Source organism: Nipponia nippon, unplaced genomic scaffold (genome assembly GCF_047370975.1).
Source record: "Nipponia nippon isolate SJK-2023a ecotype South Korea unplaced genomic scaffold, ASM4737097v1 scaffold_2, whole genome shotgun sequence".
Lineage (NCBI taxonomy): Eukaryota > Metazoa > Chordata > Aves > Pelecaniformes > Threskiornithidae > Nipponia > Nipponia nippon.
In genome coordinates, this window is record NW_028262336.1 from 123,140,002 (window position 1) to 123,152,006 (window position 12,005).

Sequence of the window (12,005 nt, forward strand, 5' to 3'; positions counted from 1 at the left end):
GACACCTGAAAAGAATGAAAGAAAGCAAAATCAATGGCCACAGGTGACATCTGGGATGAGATTCCCAACTACCTCTTTGGTCTCTGGTCCCAGGATTATTTTATCCCTTTAGCATAGTGGCCTGTCATGGACTTTTGGAATATAGGGTGTGCTCATCTCTGATCCATGGTCTTTCCTGAAAAGTGGGATCTCTGAGTTCAGACCCTCTGAGGTTGAAGCAGGAGTTAAGTCTCCGTCTCTCACTTCTTAGAGTTTCCAGTCAATAGAGCATTGTACTTGACTTTGGCTCCTTCATCTCTTCCTTCTCCTCCGTGCTGCTCTGCACACCACCGAGCGTCAGCATGCTCTGAGCCCCCCAGCTGGAGCTCCCCTGCAGAGGGACCTGGGCGTAAGTGCTTCCCTTCCCATGGGAAGCTTCTGACCATGCATGGCCATCTGTTTCTATCTCAGCATCCAGGGGAACACTAAAATCCAGAGTGGAACCAATGATTTTTAGACATCTCCATGCTTCAGATGGTGTCAGAGAAAGGGACTCCCAGAGTCAGTTTAGGGACTTTCGTTCTGCCCAAGATCAAATGTAGCTTATGTGTCCAGGAACAACTCTGTGAAGCCAATTTCCACAGCTGGCATTAAGTATAGAACTTGCTGTTTTCCAGCAATATAAATAATATATTTCCTCACAACATAAAGAATTTGTTTATTTATTTAATGGCTTTCTCACGTGCATAAACCCAGTTTAACCCAACCCTAAGCATGTCCTAGGAGCATCCTGCCCCATGACTAAACTCTTATCAATGCAGAAATAAGACATCTCCTGTAGGCATTCATCCTGTTCATCTCTGCCTATTGATATATGTTGAGCCTAGGGTGACCGTGTTGCTAACACAGGCACCTCAGGTAGAACGGAGTAAATATAGCAATCGTTATTATATTTTCCGCATCAATTCCCAGCTTGTCTTTCTGACAGTCCATCATACTTTGTATACTCTTCCAGCAAATCAGTCTTTTTTCAGAGCTTGGCATTTCTCAGCTTGCCGATGGGAGAATTTTATACTCCATGAACCGGCCCCAGAGCACATGGTGCTATAGGAGCAATTGGTGAAGTACTGCAAATGGCTCTGCTTTCTGTTTCATGGCCCTGAAGAGTTAATGTATCAAACTCAGAGTAAAACCTCTTTCATCTTTCCTTCTAAGGGAAAACAGCTGTGCTTGTAAAAACAGGTCTAATTTTAGCATACCTGCCAATATTTGGGGCCCATATGGCTGCAGGACAATAGGTTTGTGATGGCTTGTCCCCTTCTCATGTGGATGATTCAGTTCCTGAAATTGGAAGGGAAGCGGAGTTGCTTTGCAGTGACTCACAGAGGTGTTGACCCACCTGTCTCCTGCCACAGTTTGTCCTGGGATTTTTCCCAAAATACGTGCTATTTCCATGTACCCAGTCCTTTTTAGGTGGCTTAGCGGTCCTGACTTAACACCTGCTGGATTGGTTGGAGGAATGGCCTGTTTCTTTATTCCTAACAGGAGCCAAAAAATAAACTAATCTGTTGTATGAAAATACCTTGCCTTGACACCTGCAGATAACTGGAGGTGAGTGCTAGGTAGGTGCAGGGCTTGGGAACATTTTGGCATCTGGTCACTGGTTCTGGTTAGCTTGGGGCTGGCACCTTAAGGCTTGTAGGACACATGTCATTTTATAGAATCATAGACTATCCTGAGTCCAACTCCTGTCCCTGCGTAGGACAACCCCCAAAATCATACCGTATGTCTGAGGGCATGGTCCAATTGCTTCTTGAACATTGTCAGGCTTGGTACCGTGACTACCTCCCGGGGGAGCTTGTTCCAATGCTCCACCACCCTTTGGGTGAAGAACCTTTTCCTAAGGTCCAACCTAAACCTCCCCTGGCATATCTTCCTGCCGTTCCCTCAGGTCCTATCACTGGTCACCAGGGAGAAGAGATCAGCGCCTGCCCCTCCTCTTCCCCTCGTGAGGAAGCTGTAGACCGCATTTCAGGTTACATCAGGTGATCTTCATTGCTCAAAGCGCTGTTTATGGTCAACAGCTTTCCTGGCAACCTCAGTGCAAAATTAAGAACTGGTTGAACAGTAAGCACTCCCCACACAAGGACAGTTTAATTCACTAGGAGTGAGGCACCTTGGCAGGGAGCTGTGGTAGAGCTGTTCTGGGGATGCAGAGCTCCATTTCCTACGGCAGTCAAGAAGCGTTACATCCCTCTGACTTTATTTACACAAAAAGATAGTCCATAGTTTCTTATGGAAACACTTTCTGCTCAGGAAGAGCTGTGTGAGCTGGCCTTCACTGAATAGTAAGTAAAATTAATATGACCACAACGGACAAACTTTTTGGGTAGGCTGGGACATAAATCTCCATTCATCCGTGGAAGAGAAGATGTCAACAGAATTGCTTTGTGTCCTAGGCTCTCCTGAGTGATCCGCTCTATATTGGACTGAAACACAAGAGGGTTCGTGGGAAACAGTACGACGAACTGATTGATGAGTTTATGCAGGCAGTTACCAACAAGTAAGTGGGATTATATACATGGCTCCTCTGGGCTGCTTCCATCTAAGAATGTTGCAACTCGTGAAATAAACATTAGTATAATTGATCGTCCAAGCAAAGAAAGGTCATTTAAATGCAAGTCTCCTGGGTGGTCTACAAATGACTCTTTGTGCTTGAGCACTCTGTGTCAAAAATATTTGTCTTCAGAGAACTGAAGTGGGACTGACTATTTATAACCATTTCCTGGCCATATAGGCCAGAGGTGTCAAACATATGCCCTGTGGGCTGTATCTGGCCTCCATCATGCATTTATGAGCCTCATTCAGCATCGGCAGAATCTAAACTTTGGTTTGTTTACGTTTTGTAAAGGAAGTTTCTAGCTTTCACCATTGTGAAGGAAGTCATCTAACTAGAAATAGCATGTTACTCCACACACTGATGTCTGTGTGTGTGCAGACTGCCTGTCTATCGCTTTGTTAAAAATAGGAGCTTCCCTGCTGGCATTTAAGTCTGTGGAGTGAGAAAGCCAGGATTATAAGCATTTTCTTTTTAATGGTGGGACAGACCAAGTGCGTGTTTCCAGTCTTACTGACTAGCTGGGGTAGAGGGACTCTGATGTACCGGGGAGTTGATATGGGAAGAGCAGAACCACCACTTCAGCGCTGTATGTGCACCCCTTGCACTGCATTGAGTTCTTTCTGAAAAAAGAAAATATATTAAAATCTCCATGACTACTGGAGAGGTTACCATAAGTGAAAACAACTGTTAAGGAAAAAAAGAGTATTTGGAAAGCCCCAAGCTCCTAAGCAGCTTTTTCTGCCTTTCCAAAAGCAGCAGATGATATTGATAAGGAGTGGCAGAGAGCTGCAGTCTGTGCCTGATGAATAGGCTGCTGCCTGTCTGTGTGTTGTAGGGTCTTTTCTTCACAGCTGCAGGAGCTAGGTTTGAGCTTCCCTCTTTCTGTGTCTCCATCCAGCTCTGTGCGTGTGTGTTCCTGCCTAAATGGCAGGGAGTGGGTGGTATGTGTGTTCATCTTGTCTCCCTTGAGGTAGGAGGCATCATGCCCAGCGTCTAATGACAACACCTACCCGTCCGCTGAGAAGCCTGTCTTTACGTAAGGTCTGACTGCCCAGCTGGCTGTGGGTGGAGGGATGTAGGAAATAGGGGCTGAAATGCTGAGGGCCACTCAGCCACAGCTGATGGACCAAGTTTTGAGAGGGATGAGCGCATCATGGAGAATTTCAGCATCTGTTGATGCGGTGGCTCTGTGCAGCATTGTGCTGCACCCTGTGCATGTGCAGTGCTGCTGTTAGGACAGGAGTCTCTCCTTTGCTGTTCAGCAGCATGGTGTAGACTTTTTTTTTTTTTAAAGTAATAAGTTATTACAAGAGAAGTTGAAGAAAGTTTTATGTTATTTGTGGCAATAGGCAATGGAAGACGATGACAGTCTCGCCATTGCATAATTCTCCTCTGACAAACGTGGAAGAATGCACCGAAACCATTTTGTTCCTAGGCAGTCTGACTGCCACAGGGCAGCTCCTGCACATTAATCCCACTTAGAAAGAGACCTCACCAGCTCTCTGACGAAACGCCGTTTCCCGTATTTCAGCGGTTTAGCAGCAATCGGGTATTGACCTGGTCTACAAAGTCTACAAAGTGTCTGAGGCAGTCACCAGTTCAAACCACTGTCTCAGCGCATCACTGTCTCATCACACAGCGCAGTCAGTACATCATCCCGCCCAGCTGCGGTTGCCCACTTACTCTGTAAAGATACTATCGCTCCTATATCTGTGAATATGAACACAATAACACTGCCCTGCCTGTTGGATTAAAAATACCTAAGGATGACTGCAGAGAAGAGAATTTTGTGTTTGTGCTCTGGTTTGTCCTTCTTTACATTTGATAAGAAACTTGCCTGAAATGTCATTTGATTGCAGTGTAGTATTATGTTAGAAGCTTGTGGGTTATCTAGGGGGAAGAAATTCTTGGAGGGTAGAAAACTGGTAAAACACAACTAGGAAATCGCAAGAGGCTCTACAAGTAGAAAAGATTTAAGACTTGTCAGGGTTGATTTGTGGGGGTTTCGTTTTGATTGTAGTCACTAATTAATCCTTCAAGGAAACTATCCCACTTCCTTCTGGCCAGGAGACCACAGGGATATTGCAGTGTTGGTGTTGATGATAGAATGGGAACAATGGAACGAGATCCCAGATGATGGTCTCAACCATCATAAATTTGGCTCTGAGATTTACGCTTGTGGTGTTAAATGCAAAGCTCATTGTACTCACTACTCCTGCGATGTCAGTGACAGGGCCAGAAAGACAATTTGCCTTTTCTGTACTTGCTGCTGGAGAGGAAGGGCTGGCTGTTATTTTCCTGTGTTTAGTTTACATGAGCTAATCTCCACATTGGAGGGAGAAGACGCACAGCCACAAAACAATGAACTCTTATCTTGTGAGGAGGTGATGTCATGTCTAATGCTTTCATGCAAGTAGTGGGAATCAAGTTCCTGGGGCCCCTGTCCCAGCTTTTGTATTCCTCTTAGCCAGGTTGAATTGCGTGAACACGGTAGGCCCCGTTCTCTGCAAAGTAGTGCTGGGAAATTCCACTTTGCACTTCTTCATTCACATCTGTAAAGTATTTGGAGACCCTTGAATGAAAGGAGCTATTACCCTATGTTGTCATCCTGACCACCAGCATACTTTAAAGCCCTGTTGGAGTGTGATCCTCTATGAGCTCTGGGCTGGTGAATAATCCTATCAGCCTGGGTTTGGCAAACTTATATGAAACAGATTCACTTGGTCTCAAATTTCCATTGGAATGACTGGATGCAACCCAGTAGGAGCTCTCAGTTCTGTTACGAAAGGAAGCAGAAATTGTTCAGAAAGTCAAGAACATGCTGCTTTATTGTAGCCTGCTTCCATGAGTGAGGAAACCTGCGAGTACGGACTGCTGTCATCTTCGGTCTGCTGTGATTTCTTATGCAAGTCTGTAATGTCACATGCAAATTCAGTTATTTCAGGAGGAACCTTTTGGGTTGCCACAAATCTCTTGCAATTTGGGGGTTTCCTTTTCAGCTTGATGTTCATGTAGAAATGGTGTCTGCTTCCTGAGGGTACTCCAGCTTCTCATGGTAACCATTTGTCAGTTCCTCGGCAGGAGTACCCCCCACCCTGTCAAATCACTGCTCGCTCAAGGGACATTTGTCACTGAAGTGGAATGTGTCAGAGCCCACAAGAAAGCCAGGGGAGTGAAGATTTACTCTTGTAATGGAATAATAATATCAAACAGATGTCAAATTTCTATCGCTGGAGACCCCTACAGTCGGCAGAAAGGGCTCCTGGTCTCATAATAGCCACCTAGTAATGAAACGAGGAGTACGTCAGAGGGTTCAGAGTTAGCGCTTACAGTATTTTGAAATAAAGTGCGACTTCTGGGCAATTTTAGAAAGAAAAGCCCTTTCTGAAACAGCTGGATAAATTTCTGCATTTTCCTGCTGCCTAAACCTCCATTAATTACTCTTTCGCCTAAAACACATGAAATGATTGAGCTCTTTAGTAAGAGCTCTAAACCATGCATTTTGCTCCTCTTGGGAGGCAACTACGTGCAACATTTGGCCCGTTGAGCCCAGCCTATGACTGAATGAAGCAGCCTGACAAATTGCTGTTTTCTCACAATGAGTAACAGGCTTGGTATGGGAAAATACACTGCTTCGGTTTTCCCTCTCCTCAGTTAGGATGGCAAAGGGCAAGTCAGTCTTGTTCTTGAACCGGTACATTTTTGTAGGATAGAATAAATATTCGTCTAAAGTGTCCAAGGATCATAATTGGAGTAACCCACAGAATTTCTGGGGCTTGCCTATAGGAGCAAATCAAAACACCATGGGAGACGTGTTGTGCTGGGGCATGTTCTCTGGGCTCTGAAGGGCATCAGCCCAGCATCTACAGTAACAACGTGCGTTAATCCTCAGGCTCTCTTTCAAAGCAAACTACCACTGGAAATTTTTTTTCTCTTTTCCTCCTAAACTGGTATAGAAACTGGAGACCAGTTCTTTATCTGTCTTATTCCACTCACCCTTCTGTAGTTTCATCATACAGTAACAGTGCAGCTTGGTGGCTCCAAGTGGCCAGAGGCGCTGACACATGGCCTGTGCCCAAGCTCCAGCCTCCATTTCGAATGCTGGCCTCAGTCGCTTGCCGGCAGATGCTGAGCATGCAGCTTGAGACGCTGTGAGACGCAGTTCCACATGCCAGCAAACCGTGTCACAGAAGCCTCATTAAGCTGTCATAACTTCACTCCCCTTTCCTTTCCCATCAGTGCTTATTAACAGGGTGACCAGGGAATCAGAAGCTTTCTATCAGCCTGTGCCATATGGCAGAGCACAGAAGACATTAGGAGATCAAGCACTGTTTCTTAAAATGGGAGAAGAACGAAAGTAACTCTGCTGAGTTGTTTTTCCTTGTGCCTGTTTCATACCTGATTTCTCTTTGCCTAATCCCTTCCCAGTATTTTTACCCACAAACATACCAAGTCAGGTCCCATGTGCTCTCCAACAAGCAGAGCCTGCTCCAAAACAAGCCACCTCTGTCTCAGCAGTTCTACAGGGCTGTGGATCACAAATTCACCAGCACCTTTTGGAAGCAAAATCACCAGTACAGATGCCCCCATGTTGTTTCTTCAGATACTCTAGTTAACTTGGCTAATTGATCCTGAAAGACTAGACTTCAGTCTCTAAGCACCACTGGCCTCCACAAAGCCCTCGCATAATACTGCTAACACCTAAAGTCCCTCCTAGACATCTATGTGTCTGTTAGGAGACCTGCACACCATTACCAGTGCCCTGGTAGGGCTGATGGCATAGACCGACTCCAGCCTTTATGGGAATACAAGGTGGATATTCTCCTTGCCCATCTACCCCATCCAGAAGGGAGAAGTGATGGTAATGAGAAGAGCCATCCCGGCTGTCCATTATCCTGATTTGTTGTGGGATGAGCTCATCAGCCAGCTCCTATGATCTGCTTTTAGCCACTGGATGATATTTAAAGTCAAAGAACAATATTTAGGTTTTGTTAGCTTGATTTTCTGCTGCTGAGGAATGCCTGAGCTCCAGATGTGCTGCCACAGGATCTCTGTGGTAATGGACTTTTATTACCTTGCCTTCAAATCCTTTCGGATAACGCATTCACAGATGTCGAAAAGCCTTCTGCCCTAGGCTTTCTGTCTGTGCTGTCCACCTAAGCCAGATTTACCACAGCTGGTTTAGAAAGATGTAGCTGGAGAAGATCTGTTTGGGTGGAAGGCAGGTGGTGGGGCTTCATTCCTTGTTGTCTGTCAGAGGGGTAGCTCAAGGCTACACCTGAGGGTCAGCACTAGCACGGTTGCATCTCCTGCTTATGCCCTGCTCCCAAGAAGCCTTGTACCTCCAGCTGCAGTTGTTCCTCAGACCCGCTGCAAGGAGGGTGATGTCATTTTGCATAAAAACACAAGAATGGCCATAGCAGCCATTAGTGCTGGTCTTAGTGCTTGGAAGTCATGAGACATGCTGCGCAGAAGAGTTGGTTGTTTTGGTGGGGAGGTGGTTTTGCTGCTGGACTATGATGAATGTTGACTATGATTTTTCAAGATTTTTTTCCCAAGAGCTTAGTGCTTGATCTTGGCTTGATCTTGCTCCATATTCTGTCTCTAACAGTAGCTCATAGCTGGTGCCCTGGCATATGACTAGGAACAAGCAGCAAACAATCCTTGGCATACCCCCAGCTTCCAGTAATCTGAGATTCAGGGATTTCCTGCTATCTTTGTGCTTCAAGGGTCACTTTCATTTAGCACACACTGAATCCGCAGCAGGCTCTATGCCTCAGAGCGTGGTGGCTGTGTTTATGTTGGCAGAAACCTAGGGAGACTCCTACCCAACGTTAGAAATAGTCTGCAGTCTGAGAAGGTGGTGAGGCCAGCAGCGGTTCCTGTTGGGTTCACGGTGCAGCTCCCTGGCGTGGGATTTCTAAACCCAGGACTTAGAGCTCTAAATTTTGTATTGGCTATAATACAAAAGGCTACAAGTTTTTTGCAGAACTCCCATCTGTTGGCTCAAAACCAAGTGTTCTAGCATAAAAGCAATTGCATTTTTGTCTCACTCATGACGACCATCATAACTGCTACATCTGCTATAACAGCCGTGACTTCTGTTGTGGATCCTTGGGTCCAGCTTTCACTGTGCTATGATTATCTGACAATCAATGAACCTTACCCATGACATTTCCATTTCAAAACAAAGTAACAGATACGATCATGTTTTCTTAACTTATCTCTTCATCTCTCCTTTTAACACTAGTACAACTATTTAATGAGTGATATGCGTAGTGCTATTAAATCACATCACAGTACTGAGTGAGGCTTTGAAGGTTTTTTTCAGTGGTTTGAGAACCAGAAGGTCAACTGTTATTTTAATATACCAAAATTTTAGTTTTCATTGTCAGTTTTTTAAGGGAAAACTTGCCTTCCTCTCAGCTATGTGGAAGTATTAAAAAGTAAAGGCTTTTTTTGATGTTAAGTGTAACATCTGTCTGCAACCTTTAAGCAAACAAATGTTGCAAGCTCTCCCTGCAAACAATACTGCGCTTGCCTGGCCCCATGCCTCCTAGTAGTAAACCCATCTCGCTATTGTCTCTTTACCTATTTGGGTTTCCTCTTCTTGGCCAGAAACGCATACAAACATGCAAACAGTGCAATCCTGGCGTGAGATTTCCCAGACATGAATGACACTAGAAAAGCCTTGGCCTCCTGGGACATACTTACGCTTTTGTGTAACCTGCCTATTGCAAAGAGCCCAACAACCACACCAGAGCTGCCATTAAGGGGCTATCAGCCGACCCAGAGGTGTGAAGGAGCTGGGTCCCCAATAACAAGAATGAGCCTGGGCCTCACGCCCTTTTTACGTGGGATGAACAAAGGTAGTTTTTCCCTCTAAGCCCCTTCTTAGCTTGATACCAGTGTTTGCTTACTTAAGATTGCTGGTTCTGTCTCTATTTCTAATGTAGATGAAAGCATATCTTGTTCTGTGCCTTGAGTCAACCTTGGTGTCAGATGGGACAACAGTCCAGTTTTCTTCCACTCTTGTTTGTGAAAACGCAGTTTGCAAAGACCTTATGGGAACAACTTGCCTTTTCTCTCTCTGAATGCCCCAGCTGGCCCTGGACCCCGTTTCTGCCCTCCTGAGGTCACTCAGGCAGGACCCCCTAACACTGCAGAGGCGCAGGGGTGCTCCCCCTTCATATACAAGGTAAAGGCAGATTCTTAAGTCACTGCCCTCATCCTCTCCGGAATGTGGGAAGTGCTTTGCCCACTTCTAAGTTACTTCTTTTCTAGCTACATTTGTACTAGTAAACAAGAGAGGTCAGAGCCCATTTTCTGGTCGTAAGGCCAAATGGTGTTGTGGTTGCTGCTCAGATCCATACTGCTTAGCCTTATCCATACTGCTTAGCTCTCGTACCACTATAAAGCCATAGGCAAACCATCTCTTGAGGTGGTGCCTGACCAAACTGATCCCTAAACCGTGGCCAGGAATTGTGTGGCAGGCTGGTCTGACCAAAAGCCTGACAAGGATCATGTTAACAATTTAATGGTAAGAATGGCCTCAGGACACTGGCCAGACTCAGGTGCTCATGTTTAACTTGCTAAAGTGGACTTTGGTTTTCCAATCCTGAGTGCTGATCATGCCAAGCATGATTTTTTTCTAGTGACGGGCTCCTTTACTGAAAATTTCATTTTTCTTGGAAATCAGAAATTTGGTTGCTGGTGTATCAAGCAGCAGTAAGGAAGTCTCAAGGACAAGGGCAAGGACAATTTGGCTCTTCTCTGCCTGGTTTTATTGAAGACTATGAGTAGGAGATGGAGTGCATCAAAGCAGACTCCTTACATCATGAATGACTGAAAGAAGTGCTATAAAACGCTAAATTCAGATAGAGATTGGAACCTCCTGCCTGTGATTCTTTCCATAAAGGAACTGAACCTTCTTACACATATTTTTTTTTTTCATACACGGAGGATCGTTTTATACTCCCTGCTCAGGGTGAACAAAAATGCCCTTTTGATACTGGTCAGCAAAGGCACTGCACAGGTCCTCAGGCCACCCTTGAAGTTCTGACTTGTGCAGTTCTGTTCAGATGCTTCTCAAATGGCAACTGCTGCCTCATGATTTTTTTTCCTCTCTGACCTCGTGGCTTATAATGAGGCTGGATGAACTCGAAGAGGTACATACAAATGAGGATGAAAGAACCAAGTTGCATAATGAGATTGTTCAGGCAATTGAGAAGTCTCTTGAATAAAGAAGCTAAAAGCAGTGTCATCAGGAAAACATCTGCCTCCCTCTTCTGGGATTCACGCTCTTTTGTTCCACACTTCGGTGCTCATCCAAGAGGGATGTGTATCATCCTCTACAGGGGATACAGACCTTACTAACAGCATCTTTCCTGTTAACATAGCCCAGAGACTGAGTGTAGCTCTAGGCTGATAGTAACAGCACCAGAACAACAGTACAGTGATAAACAAAGCGTGAATCCTACACTTGTTCGTTTTCCAGGAAACAGAATAATTTCTTAATAAAGATTTTTGTGTGGTAGTTTTTACAACAGACTTGTTCTACTGTGTGTGTTTAGCTCCTAGAGTCATCCTTCATTAGGGCGGCAGTCATACCATTATTTTGATCAATAGTATATTATTTCGTTACAAATCTTGTTTGTGCAAAATTTGCTAGGCAAGGTCTGGAGATCAGACTAAAATGAGTGTATGGGACCATTCTGTAACGCTTTTCTCAGTGAGGCTATTTTTACAGGAAGGTTTTTGCAAGGTATGGAAGAGAAAGACAGACTTTGAGTCATAATTATGGCACAAAACACCCAAATATGCAAACTAATGAGACAGCAATATAAAATTTGCCATGAAAGACAAGTGATTTTTTTGATGAGGAAGAACTGACAAAATACATCTTTCTGTTTCTACCTAAAATGGCTAAATTGATTCTGGAGATGGTAGAGAAGAGGGTCCCCAGATGGTGGTCTGGCAGCCAACAGTGAACGAGGAGACATGGTGATGGTATTAAATAATGACTTGTAGTGTCTCCTGTTACAAGACAGAAGTAAAGAACTGTTTCTAGAGAGAAATTAGATTCAGTATTTTATCTGAAAAAAACACGCAGAGCCTTCAGCAGAGGATATAAGAGTTTGCACCTGACATTAACCCACTATACAACAAACCAGTAGCGCAGAGTTTGGCTTGTAACTCCAAAAAAAGGTCTCATTTTTGCTGAAAAGCGTGTGTGTGTTGTGGTGGTTGAGGGGGCATTGGCGTTAAGACATCAACCTGGATAATATTCAGTGACCATAAAAGACTTTGTTGTTATAGGCTCTCTCCATTTCTATCCAGTATGTCGGAATTGTTTCCAAACCACCTCCGTCAGAGCGGTACAGAAATGAACTGTCCAAGCATCCTT

General features: G+C 44.7%; 1 protein-coding gene across 2 annotated transcripts in view; it reads left to right on the top strand.

Moving 5' to 3' along the window:
* Positions 1 to 12,005, top strand: part of ME3 (malic enzyme 3) — a 134,108-nt gene that overhangs the window by 97,173 nt on the left and 24,930 nt on the right. For both annotated transcript variants that reach the window (XM_087758458.1, XM_087758459.1), the window contains exon 6: positions 2,439 to 2,542. In XM_087758458.1, the coding sequence (XP_087614584.1) occupies positions 2,439 to 2,542 (104 nt within the window). The remainder of the gene's footprint in view (positions 1 to 2,438; positions 2,543 to 12,005) is intronic.